Source organism: Capsella rubella, unplaced genomic scaffold (assembly GCF_000375325.1).
Source record: "Capsella rubella cultivar Monte Gargano unplaced genomic scaffold, Caprub1_0 scaffold_1, whole genome shotgun sequence".
NCBI lineage: Eukaryota > Viridiplantae > Streptophyta > Magnoliopsida > Brassicales > Brassicaceae > Capsella > Capsella rubella.
In genome coordinates, this window is record NW_006238923.1 from 19,060,788 (window position 1) to 19,079,859 (window position 19,072).

Consider the following 19,072-nt stretch of genomic DNA (forward strand, 5'->3'; position numbering starts at 1 on the left):
TCATGTGCATGCTGACAAAACCATCCTAAACCTGCATACATATCTGTGGCCTTCCAAGACCCGTCAATGAAACAATGATAACCCGGAAACCTGGAAGGTATAGAACTCGGTAACCCAGGCATAACATTATCACCTACGGGGCCCTCCCTCGTAGTATTGGAGTCATCTAATTGTGCATCATACCAAGTACGAGCTTCATCTGTAGCTAGCCGGACGACATCCGAAGGGTTTTTATCTAGATTATCAAAAACCATATCATTTCTGGACTTCCAGATGTACCACAAAATCCAAGGACAAAACCTATACTCCTCCTTTACTAGTATACGCAAAATATAGTCCATATTAGCAAAAACAGAAGCCGTAGGGAACCCAATAGGCCCTACTGGGACGTTCGCTAATGCCCAAGTTTGCCGAGATGGTGGACAATCAAAAATTACATGATTGACCGTCTCCATTGGGTCACCACATCGTCCACATCGCGTATCACAATTAATTCCCCGTTGACTCAAGTTGGCCAAAACAGAGATGCAACCTGTAAGTAATTGCCACATAAAATGATGAAGTTTAGGTGGACACCTAACTTTCCATATACCTGCTAATAACGGAATGATATCTGGGCCGCACACTTGCGGAGTTGACATTTGTAGTGTTTGCATTCTGGCAGCATAATAACCGGATCTAACCGTATATCTCCCATTCTTTGTGAAATGCCACCCGTAAGAATCTGTGATCGGACAATTTCCAATTGGGAGAGCATTTATCAACGAACTATCTTCCTGAGTGAAGTGCTCCTGTAACACATCTAAATTCCAAGAATTTGTTTGACGATCAATTAAATGACGTATGTGAAGTGAGGGATCCATAATTGATCCATTACTCTTAGCTGGTCTCGGGAATTGAGCTGGAATCCAAGGGTCCGTCCAAACGGATATAGAATCCCCTGTCCCAACTCTTTTAATGAGCTCTTTCATAACCAGAGATCTAACTGATACCATGCTCCTCCATCCATACGATGGGGAATACGATTTGACTTGTTCCATTGGAGTTGCATTCCTATAGTACCGGCCCTGAAACACCTTTGCAAATAGAGAATTTGGGTAATCAATCAACCTCCAAAGCTGCTTTGCTAACATCGCTGTATTGAAATCATTTACATCGCGGAAGCCTAACCCACCACTACACTTGCTAGAGCACAATTTATCCCATGCTCACCAGTGCATTCCCCCAGAGTAACCATTTGAACTCCACCAAAACTTTGCCACTGCACTTGTCACATTTATCTAAAACAAAACAAATACAGTAAACAGAAAAATAGATGAAGCGACATCGTTTTGACATAGAAAAAACGCTTTCTTCTTGCGTTAGCTTAATCTGCCCACTGCTCTCGGCTACTTTGTTCTATCTGAGACTGAGAGAAGCGTCGAGGTTGAGGAAGAAGAAATCAACGAACATGGCGATCAGGATTCGGATCTACGGCATTCTCTTAATCCTTGTATTCTTGTTCTCTACTATTCGCGCTTTTTACCTTCCCGGTGTCGCTCCTCGCGATTTTCAAAAGGTACTGTTTTGGTAATTCCGATCTCAGGTTTGATGGCGCTATCGATCTAGGGTTTCTCATGTTAATTTCGATTGGTTTGGCGTAATCCAATCTAGATCCGTGGGAAATCATTTCGTCTATTATTGTCGTCCAAGGATTCTTTGAGCGTTATTGAGTGTATAGGAGTATTATTGCCAATTTGACAATGTAGGGATCTGTGTTATTGAATTTATAGGATTGAATGTTAGAATCAGTTTATGGTGATTCATGTTGAAGCTTTTTGAGCTCATGATTTTCAAACCTTGCTTGTGCTGTGGTTACAGGGTGATCCTCTTTATGTCAAAGTGAACAAATTGTCGTCTACAAAGACTCAACTTCCTTATGATTTCTACTACCTTAATTACTGTAAGCCTCCCAAGATCTTGAATACCGGCGAAAATTTGGGGGAGGTTCTCAGAGGAGATCGCATTGAGAATTCGGTTTATACTGTAAGCAAAAAAAACTTATATGATTTTTCTTCTTCCTTCTCATCCTTGGATTTGGTGTTGAGACTTTGGATTCTATTTCAGTTTGAAATGTTGGAGGATCAGCCCTGTAGAGTAGGTTGCCGTATTAAAGTCGATGCTGAGTCTGCTAAAAATTTCAGGGAAAAGATTGATGATGAATACCGAGCTAATATGTAAGTTTAGGTATATGCTGTCCGTGATTCGTGTCAAGTAATTTTTATTGATTCTTTCAATTTTTATTATGAAATGACTCTGCAGGATTCTTGATAATCTTCCGGTAGCTGTTCTTCGACAAAGAAAAGATGGAATTCAGTCAACGACTTATGAACATGGTTACCGTGTTGGCTTCAAAGGGAGTTATGAAGGGGTAATACGTCTCTTAAACCTATGACTACAGTCTTACCTTTTAAGCATTTTCTTGTACCAATCAGGAGTAGTTTCCTTTGCTTTTGTAGAGTAAAGAGAAAAAATATTTTATCCATAACCACTTGAGTTTCCGAGTCATGTACCACAGAGACCAAGAGTCTGACTCTTCTCGCATCGTTGGTTTTGAGGTTACGCCTAACAGGTATTGTCTACTTGGTTATCATCAACATTTATTGATGAGTATGATTTGGTCTCAATTCTTACTAGCTACCTCTTTTTTCTTCTCTCTTTTTGGTTAGTGTATTGCATGAGTACAAAGAGTGGGATGAAAAAAATCCTCAGTTAACAACATGCAACAAAGACACAAAGAATCTGATCCAAAGCAACACTGTTCCTCAAGAAGTTGAGGAAGGAAAAGAAATTGTGTTTACGTATGATGTCACCTTTAAGGTAACTAACTTACCTTTGAGAGCTCTTTATTTGCGCTCTGTAAACATATTATGACGATTGAAATATGCAGGAGAGTGAAATCAAATGGGCTTCGCGATGGGACACATACTTGCTGATGAACGATGATCAAATCCACTGGTTTTCAATCATAAACTCGCTTATGATTGTCCTTTTCCTCTCTGGAATGGTAGCGATGATCATGATGAGAACTTTATATAAGGATATTTCAAACTACAATCAGCTCGAGACCCAAGACGAGGCTCAGGAAGAAACTGGATGGAAACTTGTACACGGAGATGTCTTTAGGACTCCCGTGAACTCTGGATTACTTTGTGTATACGTTGGCACAGGTGTTCAGATTTTTGGCATGACCCTTGTGACAATGATGTTTGCATTGCTGGGTTTCTTATCTCCATCCAACAGAGGAGGGCTTATGACTGCCATGGTTCTCTTATGGGTATTCATGGGTATCTTCGCCGGTTACTCCTCTTCTCGGCTTCACAAAATGTTTAAAGGGAACGAGTGGAAACGAATCACCTTGAAGACTGCATTCATGTTTCCTGGTATACTCTTTGCAATCTTCTTTGTTCTCAACACACTTATATGGGGAGAGCGATCATCTGGAGCCATCCCCTTTGGTACAATGTTTGCTCTGGTGTGTCTCTGGTTTGGAATCTCTGTCCCACTAGTCTTCATTGGTAGCTATCTTGGCCACAAAAAACCAGCAATTGAAGACCCAGTCAAAACAAACAAGATCCCGAGACAAGTACCAGAGCAACCTTGGTACATGAAACCTGGTTTTTCAATACTAATTGGAGGAATCCTTCCATTCGGAGCAGTCTTCATCGAGCTTTTCTTCATCCTAACATCGATCTGGCTCAACCAATTCTACTACATCTTCGGATTCCTTTTCATAGTGTTCTTGATCTTGATCGTGACCTGCGCAGAGATCACAATTGTCCTCTGCTACTTTCAGCTCTGCAGTGAAGACTATAATTGGTGGTGGAGAGCTTACCTCACATCAGGCTCATCCTCACTCTACCTCTTTCTCTACTCCATTTTCTACTTCTTCACAAAGCTTGAGATCTCAAAACTCGTCTCAGGAGTGCTCTACTTCGGGTACATGATCATCATCTCGTACTCGTTTTTTGTGCTAACCGGCTCAATCGGTTTCTACGCATGTTTATGGTTTGTCAGAAAAATCTACTCCTCAGTGAAGATTGACTGATTAGAGTAAGCGACATTACTTTTGATGCCTCTTGAGGTTTGTTGGATGGTTTAGTCGTAGTTGAAACAAAAAAAAAGTTTACCAAATCTTTGTATTGTTTTGATGAATGGATCCTATATTCAAAACAATTTCAATCATACAGCCTACAGAGTTATGCATATAACAACAATATAGTAAAGTTTCTCTTATTTAAAAGATAGTTTATGCTTGGCCTCTTTAATCATTCTCTCTGTTGAAGAACCACTTGAAAATCCTAGCTTCTGCATCATTTCTTCCAATCTTTTCCCGTTAGATAGATACAGATATCCAATCTGATAAATTGAACAAACAACGGATTTAACACAAGGTAAAAAGCAACAAATTTGTATTATTTACTTGTGAGTTTCAAGCTTACTAGTGTTTCCAATGATGAGGCCTTGTTGTAAACAGCCACACCAGCACGCCTAGTTGACCGTGTTTTAACCGAGCCTACATTTTTTCCCCACCGGAGGACATCTCTGGAGCAAAAATTTCCATCACATCGATCAATATTTGCTAACTCAAACAAAAAAGCTTGGAACTTGTGTATTATGTGATTTCAATAATTATAATGTTTTAATATCTTCATGCATCTTTCACACAAATGGAGAGATGGTCTAAGACAAAAATCTTGATGCTAAAATATGTATGAATGTGCCTGCTAAATAACAGGTTTTTGCAACTGACCTTTCATCTTTCGTTAAGAAATCATCATCAACAAGCTTCTGCAACAAAGCATACTGAAAAAGAAAGACACTGAATACTTTAGATTCAACAAGAACAATGATAACAATACCAATGCTAATACATTTTTTCAGGTTAAAAGTAGATGGAAGAGAGACACAACAACTTCACACATAGAATGATATCACAAACATAATAATGTGAACAAAGATACATGGAAGTGAAAGCATGTATTGTTAATTTCTACAATGAACATTATAGCAATTCACAAAAGGGAAGAAAGATAAACTAACGTACCTGTGCTTCACATCGAACCACTGCTCTAACACGGTCGTTATATTCTTCGATACTAAGTGGAGGGAAAAGAAAATGCCGACGAGCATATATCTTCAAAACCAATAGAAAATGGTTAAAGATAGAAAATTGAATGGAGTATCAACAGAGTGTCTGTCTTAATGTCACAAACACTGTCATCTTAACATTGTCTAAAGTCACAAACACAAGCTCATGGTGACTATCTTAGAGCTATAAACTTGTCTAAAATCAGGAAGCTCAAACTCATAGTGATTCTTTACCGCTAGAAATACTAAAATGATCATAATTTGACATACTTACATCCACTAACATACGAAAATTGAAACAACTAAGTACAAAAGCCTTGTATAAAATCACTGAAGAAACAAACGAAAATTGGAATTGAAGAAGACTAACCTCGTAGATTGAATCGCCTATATAAGCTAAAGAAGCAGCATTGAAAACAGATCTAGGTTTCTCCACTTTTGGTGGACTTGGAAACCATTTCTCATATCCAATACAAGGATCATCAAATCCATCACCAATGTCTAAACACAAAACCAGAAATTTAGTAAGAATCTTGAACTGAACAAAACAAAAAGGAATAGTTCTGAACAGTTCTTCATTGAATTCCGAAAATTATAGAAAGTATCCCAATACGCTACCTTTGCTTGCGGGACGTTTGAGCAAATCAGAAGCGGAGACGCTTGCTTCAGTTGTTAAGTTTGTCGCCGGAGAAGATGACGACGGAGACGGTGGTGGCACAAAAGAGCTCAAATTAGGGGTTTTCTTAACGTTTCGCGGCGCATTGGGATTGTATCGGAGCTTCGGCTGTGTATCTAAAGCAGCTCTCACGATAGTAGAGCTCGCTGATAAAATCGCCATTGTTTTTTAAAAAATTCAGCTTTTTTTTCTCTCCCTGTTTTGACGGTAATAAAGATGAGGCGGTGACTTTGATTAATCCACGTGGCGTGTTTTTATTTGTTTGTTTGACAAAGATAAATACAGACTAGCGTAGTTTTAGCAATACGAGCTTGTCTCTCTCTCTCTCTTCTGGCACTCTTTCTCTGTCTCTCTCGTCCCAATTTGTAAAACCCTAACGACTAGATTTCAGTTTCCCGTAACTTATTTTCTCAACTTTCCGATCAGATTTCTTAGTCGGAGATACTGATTCGGCCACCATCATGAGTCGCTACGATAGCCGGACCGGCGATTCCACCTCTTATCGTGACCGTCGAAGGTAAGTGTGTGTTTGCTTTCGTATTAAATTCGACTTAATTGCTAGTGTTGCTCTTTGTTTTTGAATCTGTGATTGAACGAGTATAAAGAAAATTCTCTTAATTATGATCGAATTTCTGGGCTTTAAACGAAGATTTCTGTAATATAATGATGCGTTTTCAATTCTGTATGGTGTGTTGGAGAAGAAGAGTTTGCTTCATTTTCAAATTTGCTTGTTCTTAGTGACTCAGGGTTTGGTGGTACTTCAGCATATGGGAGTTCAGGTAGTCATACATCTTGCAAAAAGGATACTGATGGCTCTCCAAGGAAGCTAGATTTAGATGGTTTGACTCCTTTCGAGAAGAATTTCTATGTCGAATCACCCGCTGTGGCTGCTATGACAGACTCAGAAGTGGACGAATATCGTAAGCTGAGGGAAATTACTGTTGAAGGCCGAGATATTCCCAAACCTGTCAAGAGTTTTCGTGATGTTGGCTTCCCTGGTAAACTTCTCTAGCTTGACTTTTGTTTCATTTTCTTTCGGCTCTTGAATTTGGCAATCATGTTAGGCATTTATAGACTGTAATCAGTTTCACTTACATGTCTTTATAGACTGTAATCAGTTTAACTTCTCTAGCTTGACTGTTTTTTCTGTGTGTGTGTATACATCTACTGATAAGAATTTCCTGATCGCCCCAGATTACGTTTTGGAAGAGATTAAGAAGGCTGGTTTTACTGAACCTACGCCTATACAATCTCAGGGGTGGCCAATGGCAATGAAGGGACGTGATCTTATTGGCATTGCTGAAACTGGCTCTGGAAAGACTATTTCCTACTTACTACCTGCAATAGTCCATGTGAATGCCCAACCAATTTTAGGTAATGCTTGTTCCTGCTCGTTAAGTTATTTTTCTTCCGGTTCTTGTTTGATAAGTTGTCAAGGCTTTACTGATTCAGAATAATTATTCTCAGCTCCTGGGGACGGCCCAATCGTCTTGGTTCTCGCTCCGACACGTGAACTGGCTGTGCAGATACAGCAAGAGGCATCTAAATTTGGCTCATCATCAAAAATTAAGAGTACATGTATTTATGGTGGGGTTCCAAAAGGACCTCAAGTGCGAGATCTTCAGAAAGGTGAAGTACTTTGACTCCTGCTTTTCGTGACATTTCTCAAACTATCACTCTTCTTACTTTCTTTTTTGTGGATTATTCTGATAGTGATTATTGGCCTATGATTTAGGTGTGGAAATTGTTATAGCTACTCCTGGGAGGTTAATAGACATGATGGAGTCGAACAATACAAACCTGCGAAGGGTTACTTATCTTGTGTTGGATGAGGCTGATCGAATGCTGGATATGGGGTTTGACCCTCAGATTCGGAAAATTGTTTCACATGTTCGTTTTCTTACTTCTGTCATGGTCACATATTGACATATATGTATATCCTAGTTGCCCTCTCTTTATATCTTTTTTAACATGTGCAGATTCGGCCAGACCGTCAAACTTTGTACTGGAGTGCTACTTGGCCTAAAGAGGTCGAACAACTATCCAAGAAGTTTCTTTATAACCCGTACAAAGTAAAAGACTTCTCTCTTAGGATTCTCATAATGGTTTAGCAGTTAACAAAAAGTCAAAAACTAAGCATGCTTCTTTTGTCTTAAGTGCAGGTGATAATAGGATCTTCTGATTTAAAAGCTAACCGTGCAATTCGTCAAATTGTTGATGTCATTTCCGAAAGCCAAAAGTATAACAAGTATGTCTCCTTTACCTTTGCTTATCCTGCCTCTATCTCATTTCAGTTGTCATGGAAATTGAGGTGAATCAAAACTAATCTTTGCGATATTTCAGATTGGTGAAGTTGCTTGAAGACATAATGGATGGAAGCAGAATTCTTGTCTTCCTTGATACAAAAAAAGGCTGTGACCAAATCACTCGTCAGCTTCGCATGGATGGCTGGCCTGCTTTGTCAATACATGGTGATAAAAGCCAAGCTGAGAGAGATTGGGTTCTCGCGGAGTTTAGATCAGGCAAAAGCCCTATAATGACTGCTACAGATGTCGCAGCTCGTGGATTAGGTACAAAATCGTTTTCTTCTTTGAGCGCAACATCAACTCTCTTCACCATGGTGACAAACTTAACAATGTCTTTTGTTTTGAACAGACGTTAAAGATGTAAAGTATGTGATAAACTATGATTTCCCTGGATCACTAGAGGATTATGTTCACAGAATTGGAAGAACGGGTAGAGCCGGGGCAAAAGGAACAGCTTACACTTTCTTCACAGTTGCAAATGCGAGATTTGCCAAAGAACTTGTCAACATACTAGAAGAAGCTGGACAGAAGGTGAGCCATGAATTGGCTTCAATGGGACGTAGCACCGGTCCTCCTCCACCAGGTCAGTTAACAACAAGCAAATATCTTGTCTTCAATATATTTGGGGTTGTTCTGAATTCTGATACACTAGAAAACACAAATATGGCTTCATCACAAGATGTGTCAAAATATTGTAGGAACCGGCTCAAGTTATGAAATTTTAAACAGGGTGTTGAACTTGATAATTAATAACGAGGGTTCATGTTGTGGAAACAGGACTTGGTGGATTCAGAGACCGTGGGAGCAGAAGAGGCTGGAGCTGATCACTGATTATGTAGTATGTTGTTATATGGCTTTAGGGCTCAGTGGTTTTTTTTCCTTTTTACTGTTTTGTTCTTAATATTTGGCATTTGCAGCAAAACATTAAAACATGTAAGATAAACATTTGTTCTGATCATCCGAATTAGCGTAAGATAAACCAAATATTTTCAGAAAACCAAAATAACAAATCTTCGTAGTTAAATAAAAATTAAACCGGAAATAAAAATTACAATCCACGAGTATTTGTAATTAATTTGTAAAAACATTTCGATCTAAATGTGTTGAATTAAAAAAAATTATAACGAAGTAAATCCCTAAATAAAACTTGAAGCACAAGAGAGGAAGAAGAAGAAGAAACGGGACAGTTTACATTTGCGAACACAAGTAAGAAACTCTATCTGGGTTGATCGAATCGAGTCGCCATGAGTGAAGAAACTCCTAAGCTTTTCACCAATAAACCCAAGAAGAAGGGTAACAACTTTATATTTTAATTACGCTATTTTTTTTTTTGGGGTTTTCCGAAGAAGCTGTCGCTTTTTATCCCCAGCTCACTCAACGAATCATTCACAATTTGTTTTTTCTGGATTTATATTGTTTGACTTTATTTGTGATGCTCTCTCTCATTATTTGCGGATTGTGATCTGTGTCCAGCCATTATTGCTCAGCTGAAGCACGTTGAAGCCAATTTCAATAATCCTTCTACTGTTCCTCCATCATCGTCAGCACCTTCTCCGGCTGCTGCTGCCGCTGCTTCCTATTCCATGGGTGGTGCTCCTCCTCCTCCTCCCCCTCCTCCCAAGCAATCGTTCGCTCGGAGGTACAAATTTGTATGGCCTGTTCTCCTTACCGTCAATCTCGCCATCGGAGGTAATCATCACGTTTTCTCTGATTCCAAATTAGGGTAATGATTTTGCTGGTTTCGATCATTTCGCATTGGTTTGCGTTTCTCTTCTTATGGCTGATGCCTAATGGTAGTAGTAAGAGTTTCTTCTTGTGAAGTTAAAAGAGTTTAATTAGAATCATTTAGTTTTTTTTTTTAATCAGCTACAAAGCTTGAAGCACTGAGATGATCTGCTCCAGATTATGTGTTGTTATGTGCTATATGAGTTTTTGATTGATGCCTTTTTGTGATCTTTAGATTTTGTTTACTGTCTCTACTGATAAACACACTTTGACTGCATGATTTTGCTCATCATTTTACTTTTAGATGCAAACCGTAACGTTATCTATATAAAACCTGTATCGTAATGTTGCAGACTATTTATTCTTAAGGTTCTCTGCTTGTACTTTGTCCCCTGCTGAAGCATGACTTATCCTTGTTTATGGATAACCTTTTTCCCCACATCTGATTTGTTTTTTTTTAATCCTTTTGATATTAGGGTGTATGATGTTAAGAGTTGTATAAGATAGTTACATGGATACCTAACCTGGCGCCGTTGAGATTCTTCCTTAGATAGTTTCTTTGTTCCTGATCTTGGAAATACAAGATTCATCAACTCTTTTATATCTATATACCCTAGAACTGTGTTGAAGTTACAATCTTTATGGAAATGCCTTTACATAGGCTTTCATGTCAAATACTGATGGTTCTTTACCTTATTCGTTTTGCAGGTTATCTTTTCATTAGAACTAAGAAAAAGGATACAGATCCTGTAAACGAAGAGACAGCTGCTAAATTGGGTGCAGTTGCAGCCCCTGTTACTGTGGAAAAGACTGTGTCTTCCGCGGTGGTTGCAGAGCCCGTGGTGGTCAAGGCACGTGAGCCAATTCCGGAGAAACAACAACGTGAGCTCTTCAAATGGATGTTGGAGGAGAAAAGGAAAGTAAATCCTAAAAACGCAGAAGAGAAGAAACGGATTGACGAAGAGAAAGCGATTCTGAAACAGTTCATAGGCTCCAAAACCATTCCTACTCTCTGATGATTAAAGTGCAGCTTCTGTTGATTTTAGTTTGGTTTGGTTTCTTCAATTCTTACTTTGTGGATATCAGATGTTTTGCTTTTGGAAACCTTTTTTTCTCGTTTCAATGTTGAAATCAGCCACTTTGGTGTCTTCAGTTTCATTCAACGTTGATGACCCATGGTTCGGTCTTGTGGTTTTGTGAAACGGTTACTGCTAAAGAAAAAGGTTCGACTTTTTATGGGCTAAACTTTTTACGGACACCCTTCAAAACTGAAAAAACCCAAAATTAAGATTCAACAAACTGTTGAAGATTTGATATCCGAACGCCCATATATACATTTATCAATCTATTTTATGAAAGCCCATTTAAAACCCATTTGATATAATGACGTCGTTCTTACGCTGACAAGTTTGAAGTTAACCTTCTTCGAGGCTAAGCTCAAGAGAAAACAGAAAGGTAGAAGACGATATCCCCTCCGCGCTCTGTAACTCAGGAAAAGGTTCTGACTCTTTTTTTTTATATATATTTTGTTGGGGGAAATTCACATTACTTAGATTGAATTGCTCAATTGTGTACATAAAATAAACTCGAAATCCCCATATATATTTATATTATGCTCAATTGTCTTGTTGTTGAAGCTGCGATCAATCTAGGTATTAGGTTAGCTTCATTTTTCTTTACTTGATTTAATCCAGCTGCGAATCAATCTTTTCATGTTTCTTGAATGTGAGAGTGATGAATTTTGAAAACGAATTTGGGTATATTTGAATTTTGCTGTTTTGTTGTTGGCTTGAGAAGGTAAATTCTGAATGTCTGGAAGAAATCGAATTCACCGAGACAGTTATCATGATCATCGGCGTGATTTGCCTCCGGAGAGACCCTTTCTCCGAGGCCCTCCATTGTTACAGCCTCCTCCACCATCTTTGTTAGATGATCTTCAGATACAGGAGGTTGAAATTAGAAGGCTTTTGAATGATAATCACAGACTTGCTGAGGACCGAATGGTTTTGGAGCGAGAACTCGGTGCTGCTAAGGAAGAGCTTCACCGAATGAATCTCATGATCTCTGATCTTCGTGCTGAACAAGACCTGCGGTCGAGGGAGTTCAGTGAGAAAAGGCATCAACTTGAGGGGGATCTTCGTGCTATGGAGTCTTATAAGAAGGAGGCTTCCCAGTTGCGTGCTGAACTTCAGAAGCTAAATGACGTTAAACGTGGATTAAGTGGAGATGTTCAGATACTTAGGAAAGATCTGGCTAAATTGCAATCAGATAACAAGCAGATTCCCGGTATGCGAGCTGAGGTTAAAGATCTGCAGAAGGAGCTTATGCTGGCTAGGTATAAGATTGAACCTTTTATCAATCATTCTGTTAGATTTTGTTGTAGTTGGTATTTCAATGCATAGACATCTGGTTTGGGTCGTAAATGTTAAAACGAGGTTTTTTTCTCTCTCCTTTGGAACAGAGATGCAATTGACTATGAAAAGAAGGAAAAATTTGAGCTTATGGAGCAGCGGCAGACAATGGAAAAGAATATGGTCTCTATGGCGCGCGAAGTTGAAAAGCTACGAGCAGAACTTGCTACTGTTGATAGTAGGCCGTGGGGTTTTGGTATGATCTTAGAATTTCTTGGTACATTTGGTATTTTCATTAAGTCACTAACTGCTTTTGTTGTGATATATTATGTGTCCAGGTGGATCATATGGGATGAATTACAACAGTTCGGATGGCGCTTACCGTGGTTCTTATGTCGAAAATGATAGTTTTTTGGTACTCATGCTTACATCCATGTGTAAGTTTATGTATTCTTGTGGGCTTTTACTTTGACACTCCTGTATTCTTTTTTCTTGTTTCTTAGGGATCTTCGGAAAGGAGTCAATATTACAGCCATGGGTCTGGCTCACAGAAGAAGCCTCGCTTGGATCGCCACTGAAATCTATAAATGATTTTGTGGAAAATGAATGAGGTGACAACTAAATTTCCCACTTCACAACACTCCTCTGGTTGTTTGTGGGTATGCATCTACTCTAAATCTAAATGTTATTTCTTCTGCTTTCTCAATAAGGCGTTATGATTATGTAACTTAGATGGTTTTTTAATTTTCATTTTAGCCAAACTTAGATGGCTAATCTATTTCAGTAATTTGACGATTTGGTTCCCTCCTGTTTGCTATTAGATGTGTCATATTTATCCTTCTTATTCTTTTGCTCGTATTCGTTGCATCCTGGTTTTATTATTTGTAAAAGATAATTCCTCTGATAGAACACCAGAGGACTCTACCATTGTACCAGTAAGTTTGAGAAACCATACGCGCACTAACAAGAGGGGATTCTACTGGCATCCCCTCCTCTTTTTTTCAAGCCCAAACTCCGTCCTTCTTATGTATTTGAATAAAAATCTGGTGAGCTAACACCTTTCAAAGGGGTTATAGGCTTTAGAAAATTGGTATAGAGAGAGATTTGAGCGTAAGTTATTTACTGTGGTAACATTTTTTGGAGAAACACAGCTGCAATTGCTTGTTTCTGGAAGCAGAAAGAGGGATAACCAGAGACCATTGTTGCTAAGTAGCAGTGTCATGTGTGTTTCTACTAGATTTTAGGGCTACAGGAGAAGCTCAATTAAGGCGTGAAACCACTGTAAGGACTTCCATTTCTGGATTGTGCCAGGAGGCAACGTTTCTCTCATTGAAGTGTCTTGAGCTTGCTTTTTCAAGCTCATGTTTGTAGTGTCAATATTGATTCAATTGGGAAAGGGAATTAGGCACATACACTATCGGAGGAACAGAGACATATTGATACTCTATGGCCATCTGACCACAATGAGTGGCTTCTCAGAACTCATTCTGGGTTCATGCCAACAGAATTCCATCAGCAGCAGCAGCAAAGACCAGTCTTTGAGGTTCATCTAGGTCAATATGAGCGGGATCTTTCATTTCAGGAAGACCTTTAACAAGGATTATTCGAGAAGGGTTTGAGCGATCAGCATCCTTACCACTGCATTAGAGCTGAATCTAGGTCAATATGAGCGGGATCTTTCATTTCATGAAGACCTTCAACAAGGATTGTTCGAGCAGGATTTGAGCGATCCGCATCCTTACCACTGCATTAGAACTGCCCTTCTGGGATCAGGCCAACAGAATTCCATCAGCAGCAGGAAAGACCAGTCTTTGAGGTTCATCTAGGTCAATATGAGCGGGATCTTTCATTTCATGAAGACCTTTAACAAGGATTGTTCGAGCAGGGTTTGAGGGATCAGCATCCTTACCACTGCGTTAGAGCTGAATCTAGGTGTTGTGAGTGGTTTTGGACTTGGTCAGGATTTGGAGTTGCAGGCATCGATGGATTGACAAAATCTACTCCTTGTTTCTACCATCAGAAGCCTCGTGCGCCATTAGGTGTACCACAGTTTTCACTTTTGAAACTAGATGGAAGGCCGCTGGTCTGGGGTGAATCTCAATTGAATATTGATTCTGACCAACAAAAAATGATGTTAGAAGTTAGGAGGCCTGGTGAAGACATCAACTCATAGATGGTTAATGGATCTATTGAAGACAAATCAAAGCGACCTTCATGGAGTTACTTCATCAAAGACATGGTAATCAGTCTGCATAGTTATCTGAGTCTTTCATCAGCTTTTGGGTCTTCTGCATGCTCTGAATGGGAAGGCCAACAGGTTACCACGAGATGGCAATTATCTGCCTAGATCTAACCTGAGATAATTCCTTGTTTTTTAGAAATATTGAAGGTGGTCAGAATTATTCTGAAACGTCCAAGACAGACATTCTGATGCAGAAGTTTATTTCTAGTGATAGAACTTTCATGATGAGCGAAATTTTACAATGATGCATCCCTGGAATCTTATTGGTTGGTTGACGAATAATTCTGGGGCACCAGCTGCATTTGTAAGTGGAATTTTTCAGCATTGAAACACTCGGTAGCAACTTTCTGAAGAAATCTATAGTCTTGGAGTACCTTCTGCATCTCCTTTGATTTAGTTTACCTTCAGATAAAGGAACCTTTCCATAAATCAAGAGATGCCAATGGTCTTGTTGACTATGTTGATGGTTGATGCTACATCAGATTTCCGGGTATGCTCTTTCCAAAGGATGTTGATGATGTGTGTTACTGAAGACGGTCTTCCTACCAAGTTTGGAGACAGGTATATGATCTCTCTAACAAAACATTCGTTATGAGGAAGTTTGAGTTTGCTATGTTATTATATCTGTTAGAGGTTGGCTATCATTGTCTTTTATATAGGTCTTCATATATCTCTTAAGATTTCACTGTGATATTTTGGTATAAATGTTATCTATACACAATTTCATCTTGTTTCTAGTTTTTCCAATTTGGTCTTGTAATCTTTATAAAGCTTGCGACAGTGGAGGCTGAATCGGGAATTTGTGACACTTTTCTAGATTTCACATTATTATCTTTATATATAAGATGATGTTGATGAAAATGAGTTACTGGACTGATGGAGAAGTAGCGGTTCTTAAAGATGGTTCACTACATTAATTTCTGGTTCGGCATGGAAACAAAGTTCTTTAGAATTGACTGGAAATGATTATTTCAACCATGTTAACTTTCGGGAGGCTGCAAGAGATCTATAGATAAGAATACAGGCAAAGGTATTGAAGATAACAAATACATGGGATTAGCTCACTTACTCCTGGAGTTGACTGCTACTTTTGTGGGTTTAAGATTGATATGAAATTAGATGGTGTAGGTTTTCCTAGGATTATAAGGTTGTCGCTGATAAATATCTAGAGGCTCTTTACCCTTCTCTAGCTTTTCTGCGGACTCTGAGAACTATCCAAAGAGAGAGTTAGAAACAACTTACATGTTTTGAAAAGCTTTCCCTCATATGTTCTTATCAAGGACGGATGGAATAGTATTGGAACTGTATGTAGACTCCGAAGATCAGCATAATTTAGAGGAAGAACAAAAGCGTTATTCTGGATCTGCAAGTGCTTTCAAAGATTCAAGCTTCAGTAGTGTGAATCTTCTTGGAACGGTACATGGTGCGGTCCATTTGTTCTCAGCCATTGGATAAGCTTGGACACAATAGGAAAAGATTATCCTTGACCCTCGGCCCTCCATACCCGTTTACCTATTAAAAATTAGGTGTAGAGATCCTGTCCGTTGTGTCACTTAGCATTGTATCGTTGCATAAATATTAGCTATTAAAAGCTGCTCGTTTCTTGGTTTATACAGCTTTTGATTATTCTTTTCCTTGTTGCAGGCGAGAAAGCTTGAAAAGAATAGAACCCACGACCATTCATCTACAAGTTGGTACAGACAAAGAACCAGAAAGGTTACAACAGATACCAGTAAGTGTGTTAATCGTTAGATACATCTTCTCATAATTTAACATTTATATGTGTCCATCGGTATAATCATAATCCACTTGTTAAAATGTTTATTCATTCATATGTATTTCAAGTTATGATCTAAGAATGATTCTGATTCGGATATATTCTTTCAGGTGGTGAGAACAGGAGGAAACATCTTGGACCTTTTTCCTTTCACCAACGTCTTGGTATCAGGAAATAAACCGTCTCCAACTTCCTCAATTGCACCATCTCTTCTCACACTAATTGGATACGCGACCAAATGAATGCCGAGCATGTCCACAACCTTGTCTCCACTGTAAATCTCCCACATTTGCTCTGCTACTGTCCGTAACCCTTGGACACATTCAAGACTCTCTGGCTCTGACAATGATAAGTCATCCACCGTGATCTGGCCACCGGTATGCTCATACCAGAGCGATAACCTGTAAGCTCGGATTTCGTTGGTGTTGTTTGTATCGGTTTGGTAGCAACCTATTGCAATCTCGGTGTCCCGACAACCGTCCATTGATCTCTGATTAATATTGGCTGATCCCATCAAAACGTATGTATCGTCCACTGCAAACATACAACAATTCCTTTGATTCAATTCTCAATTGCTTATGGTTTATGGAAGTTTTTACGAATTATCAATCTTTTTTTGCATTTCAGAATGGCGAGTTGTAGATTGTTTGTTACCTATCATGAGCTTGGAGTGGACATAGACCATGAATCTCCGATTTCTCTGCGCATTCCAATAATTTGTTTTCTGATGGGGCAACGAAACTGCTTCAAACTCTCCATCTCTCTTCTCTTCTCTGTTTGCAAGACAAAAGAAATTTAAATAATCCCTCGGATGTGATCCGTCTCCAATTTCCCATATAGCCTCTCCAATGATCCGATACATCATCGACATCGTCTCTCTCGTCCAATGAAGTATTTCTTCAACTGTTTCACTCTCGGGTGGCCCTTCTGGCCACATTGGTATCACTATGTACACTGCAAATCTCTCCCTTGCGCGTATCTTAGCTGCTATCTTTAACGCTATTTCAACAGGTATCAAGTTTGTGCATCCGCTGCAGGATTAGATATGATAAACTAACCAGTTCAGAATCTTGCAATAGATTATAGAAGTTCTGTTACAAAAACTTACGTACCTATCGCTCTTGCTTTCCCAATGATCACAGCTTCCCATGAAATACTGATTCTCAATGTATATAAACCTCTCAGCCTTCCGAATTGCCGCAACATAGCCATCGTGTACACTCTTCTCTACCTGTAAACCTCTTGGCATCTCTGTTGCCGATATGTGATCTATCGATCTTAGAACTTGAACATTCCATTTCCGATTATTTTCCTCCGTATGTCCGGTTAGGTTTACCAAGTTTCTGATCCCTGATGTGTTAACCAACACTGAAGGGTTACACTGTTTTGTCCATCTCTGTTCGAAGTTCTTCAGAACATCCCAAGCCGCTCCTCCGACCACAGACACATGGCAATCGTGCCATGGCTCTCTTGGTCCGCCTTTACTTAGATTTGCTCCGGCTACACTTGTCTGGTAAAAATCAGCCTCCATTCCAAGAGTACAAAACAGAGAATGCTCCTCTGTATCATACCGACCATCGCAAAGATCAAACCCACCAAGGAAGCTCATGATCTCTCGCTCCGTAGTACTTGAGTTTGTAACACGTGTATCCAATGTGATTGTCTTTTGGTGGTGCGCAAACGCTGTGGGGAGCTTTTTGTGCGATCTTGGACACAATCTACAAACAACATTTGTGTTTTTGAAGTAAGCAAGGGCTGTTTCGGCGTTTGTTCGCATTACACCTTTGTTCTTGATCATCGGTAAAGACGTCTCATCGTTCCACAACATTACTCTCACAGCTACGCCTTCCTCTGCTTTCCGTTTCAGAAGCTCGCCAATTGTTACTCCAACAGCATGCGGAATCTCAGTCTCATCATCACGTACTAGAACAAGATTAGGGTTTAATGCCCATCCTGCGATGTAAACCAAGTGCCTGGCGCTTTCGATTGCTTTGTATACATCTTCCCATAAATTTCTTGCATTTAAAGGAACATCATGAACCCTAGGATCAAACGTGCCCTTGTGGTGCGCATCTTGATAGAATTCCACTCTACAGTTCGTTCTCTGAGGGAAGCTCGCATTCATAATACCTTCAAAAGACTCTCCTTCAAGCGTTTTGCACCATCCCGGTTCAATATAAGCCGGTCTGAACCACATCAGACACTTTAGCTTCAAATTACGTTTCTTTGACCCATGGTCTGCAGTCAGAGGGAAGAAGTCGTTAATAACCGCTGAATTAGAAGTCAGGATCTGTTCTGCAGAGATATGGAATCTTCCAAGAACAGAACATCGAGTCTTGAGCGTGATGGTGATGGTCGTGTCAGAAACCGGGTGTGCGCAGAGGACCTGAAAAGTCTGATTCCAGACACGGTCGTATTCTGAGCTTGTTTTAGCAACTTTCTTCTTGTTTATCTTGATGGTCACGTAAGCAGATTTTGGCTTTGTACATATACACTGTGAAACAAATATAAACAATAGCTCATGAGAATGAAGGAAGACAACGATAACATCATCATTGAATGTTATAGACTTACATTGAAAGGAAACGGAGGAGAAAAAGGTGTTGCATCGAAGATTGTAATCTCGAGTGTTCCATGGAAGAACTTCTTCTGTTCTTCAATCTCCATCTTCTCTTTATTCAAAATCTATCTTCAGAGAATGAGAGTTAACCTTACTGTGAATCTCAGATATATGTTTGAAGCTGGTGGTCAATTACATTGATCGCAAAGGTTGTGTTTTATCCATATATACTTTGTGAATGTTTTTGGCAAAACTTGTAGGATTCTCTATGGACAATCTTAAAGAAAACAATCAACCATATATTT

The 19,072-nt window shown here is 39.4% G+C and overlaps 7 protein-coding genes across 9 annotated transcripts; 5 read left to right on the forward strand and 2 right to left on the reverse strand.

Annotated features, from left to right (window-relative positions):
* The first annotated feature begins 1,381 nt into the window (after window positions 1-1,381).
* Window positions 1,382-4,221, forward strand: LOC17899205 (transmembrane 9 superfamily member 6). The gene is made up of 7 exons (XM_006306864.2): window positions 1,382-1,558; window positions 1,861-2,025; window positions 2,107-2,216; window positions 2,302-2,410; window positions 2,499-2,611; window positions 2,709-2,859; window positions 2,930-4,221. The coding sequence occupies exons 1-7, from the start codon at window positions 1,451-1,453 to the stop codon at window positions 4,085-4,087; spliced, it is 1,914 nt and encodes a 637-aa protein (XP_006306926.2). The 5' UTR covers window positions 1,382-1,450; the 3' UTR covers window positions 4,088-4,221.
* Window positions 4,165-6,049, reverse strand: LOC17900230 (mini-ribonuclease 3). Its single transcript, XM_006305501.2, has 6 exons — window positions 5,749-6,049; window positions 5,501-5,631; window positions 5,087-5,176; window positions 4,793-4,845; window positions 4,482-4,584; window positions 4,165-4,398 (listed from the first exon to the last, which is right to left on the reverse strand). Exons 1-6 carry the CDS (start codon window positions 5,966-5,968, stop codon window positions 4,273-4,275), a joined length of 723 nt encoding a protein of 240 aa, XP_006305563.1. The 5' UTR covers window positions 5,969-6,049; the 3' UTR covers window positions 4,165-4,272.
* Window positions 6,050-6,163: 114 nt separating this feature from the next.
* On the forward strand, window positions 6,164-9,096 carry LOC17897309 (DEAD-box ATP-dependent RNA helicase 20). Its single transcript, XM_006306356.2, has 10 exons — window positions 6,164-6,323; window positions 6,545-6,804; window positions 7,001-7,180; window positions 7,274-7,435; window positions 7,542-7,696; window positions 7,786-7,878; window positions 7,969-8,054; window positions 8,150-8,376; window positions 8,462-8,695; window positions 8,890-9,096. Exons 1-10 carry the CDS (start codon window positions 6,268-6,270, stop codon window positions 8,934-8,936), a joined length of 1,500 nt encoding a protein of 499 aa, XP_006306418.1. The 5' UTR covers window positions 6,164-6,267; the 3' UTR covers window positions 8,937-9,096.
* A 121-nt stretch (window positions 9,097-9,217) lies between these two features.
* On the forward strand, window positions 9,218-11,069 carry LOC17899698. The gene is made up of 3 exons (XM_006304164.2): window positions 9,218-9,405; window positions 9,586-9,801; window positions 10,546-11,069. The coding sequence occupies exons 1-3, from the start codon at window positions 9,357-9,359 to the stop codon at window positions 10,851-10,853; spliced, it is 573 nt and encodes a 190-aa protein (XP_006304226.1). The 5' UTR covers window positions 9,218-9,356; the 3' UTR covers window positions 10,854-11,069.
* A 158-nt stretch (window positions 11,070-11,227) lies between these two features.
* Window positions 11,228-16,412, forward strand: LOC17898532 (protein FLX-like 3). 3 transcript variants are annotated; one of them, XR_002835464.1, is made up of 7 exons: window positions 11,228-11,335; window positions 11,635-12,172; window positions 12,299-12,444; window positions 12,527-12,603; window positions 12,692-12,847; window positions 16,075-16,162; window positions 16,318-16,412. XR_002835464.1 is itself a non-coding variant. In XM_006303202.2 (5 exons), the coding sequence occupies exons 2-5, from the start codon at window positions 11,646-11,648 to the stop codon at window positions 12,764-12,766; spliced, it is 825 nt and encodes a 274-aa protein (XP_006303264.1). In that variant the 5' UTR covers window positions 11,228-11,335; window positions 11,635-11,645; the 3' UTR covers window positions 12,767-13,035. The 3 variants fall into 3 exon arrangements, 1 of the variants encoding a protein (XP_006303264.1); XR_002835465.1 differs by having other exon boundaries at window positions 12,692-12,799; XM_006303202.2 differs by lacking the exons at window positions 16,075-16,162; window positions 16,318-16,412 and having other exon boundaries at window positions 12,692-13,035.
* Window positions 13,151-16,066, forward strand: LOC111832560. The gene is made up of 2 exons (XM_023789654.1): window positions 13,151-14,991; window positions 15,266-16,066. The coding sequence occupies exons 1-2, from the start codon at window positions 14,867-14,869 to the stop codon at window positions 15,345-15,347; spliced, it is 207 nt and encodes a 68-aa protein (XP_023645422.1). The 5' UTR covers window positions 13,151-14,866; the 3' UTR covers window positions 15,348-16,066.
* Window positions 16,314-18,928, reverse strand: LOC17899184 (phospholipase D alpha 4). Its single transcript, XM_006304327.2, has 4 exons — window positions 18,782-18,928; window positions 17,320-18,701; window positions 16,862-17,238; window positions 16,314-16,741 (listed from the first exon to the last, which is right to left on the reverse strand). The coding sequence occupies exons 1-4, from the start codon at window positions 18,872-18,874 to the stop codon at window positions 16,314-16,316; spliced, it is 2,280 nt and encodes a 759-aa protein (XP_006304389.1). The 5' UTR covers window positions 18,875-18,928.
* Window positions 18,929-19,072: the final 144 nt, after the last annotated feature.

Excerpts from the sequence above, each read along its gene's own strand:
- LOC17899698 (XM_006304164.2), top strand. The coding sequence starts at position 9,357 with ATGAGTGAAGAAACTCCTAAGCTTTTCACCAATAAACCCAAGAAGAAG. Across the intron at positions 9,406-9,585 it reads CAATAAACCCAAGAAGAAGG|CCATTATTGCTCAGCTGAAG; the intron begins GTAACAACTTTA and ends ATCTGTGTCCAG. Across the intron at positions 9,802-10,545 it reads CGTCAATCTCGCCATCGGAG|GTTATCTTTTCATTAGAACT; the intron begins GTAATCATCACG and ends TTCGTTTTGCAG.
- LOC17898532 (XM_006303202.2), top strand. The coding sequence starts at position 11,646 with ATGTCTGGAAGAAATCGAATTCACCGAGACAGTTATCATGATCATCGG. Across the intron at positions 12,445-12,526 it reads TAGTAGGCCGTGGGGTTTTG|GTGGATCATATGGGATGAAT; the intron begins GTATGATCTTAG and ends TTATGTGTCCAG. Across the intron at positions 12,604-12,691 it reads TCGAAAATGATAGTTTTTTG|GGATCTTCGGAAAGGAGTCA; the intron begins GTACTCATGCTT and ends CTTGTTTCTTAG.
- LOC17900230 (XM_006305501.2), bottom strand. The coding sequence starts at position 5,968 with ATGGCGATTTTATCAGCGAGCTCTACTATCGTGAGAGCTGCTTTAGAT. Across the intron at positions 5,177-5,500 it reads TAGGCGATTCAATCTACGAG|ATATATGCTCGTCGGCATTT; the intron begins GTTAGTCTTCTT and ends TTGGTTTTGAAG. Across the intron at positions 4,399-4,481 it reads CCTCATCATTGGAAACACTA|ATTGGATATCTGTATCTATC; the intron begins GTAAGCTTGAAA and ends TCAATTTATCAG.
- LOC17897309 (XM_006306356.2), top strand. The coding sequence starts at position 6,268 with ATGAGTCGCTACGATAGCCGGACCGGCGATTCCACCTCTTATCGTGAC. Across the intron at positions 7,436-7,541 it reads AGTGCGAGATCTTCAGAAAG|GTGTGGAAATTGTTATAGCT; the intron begins GTGAAGTACTTT and ends CCTATGATTTAG. Across the intron at positions 8,377-8,461 it reads TGTCGCAGCTCGTGGATTAG|ACGTTAAAGATGTAAAGTAT; the intron begins GTACAAAATCGT and ends TGTTTTGAACAG.
- LOC17899205 (XM_006306864.2), top strand. The coding sequence starts at position 1,451 with ATGGCGATCAGGATTCGGATCTACGGCATTCTCTTAATCCTTGTATTC. Across the intron at positions 1,559-1,860 it reads CTCCTCGCGATTTTCAAAAG|GGTGATCCTCTTTATGTCAA; the intron begins GTACTGTTTTGG and ends CTGTGGTTACAG. Across the intron at positions 2,860-2,929 it reads CGTATGATGTCACCTTTAAG|GAGAGTGAAATCAAATGGGC; the intron begins GTAACTAACTTA and ends TGAAATATGCAG.
- LOC111832560 (XM_023789654.1), top strand. The coding sequence starts at position 14,867 with ATGCCAATGGTCTTGTTGACTATGTTGATGGTTGATGCTACATCAGAT. Across the intron at positions 14,992-15,265 it reads CCTACCAAGTTTGGAGACAG|TATATATAAGATGATGTTGA; the intron begins GTATATGATCTC and ends CATTATTATCTT.
- LOC17899184 (XM_006304327.2), bottom strand. The coding sequence starts at position 18,874 with ATGGAGATTGAAGAACAGAAGAAGTTCTTCCATGGAACACTCGAGATT. Across the intron at positions 18,702-18,781 it reads CTCCTCCGTTTCCTTTCAAT|TGTATATGTACAAAGCCAAA; the intron begins GTAAGTCTATAA and ends TTTGTTTCACAG. Across the intron at positions 16,742-16,861 it reads CCACTCCAAGCTCATGATAG|TGGACGATACATACGTTTTG; the intron begins GTAACAAACAAT and ends GTATGTTTGCAG.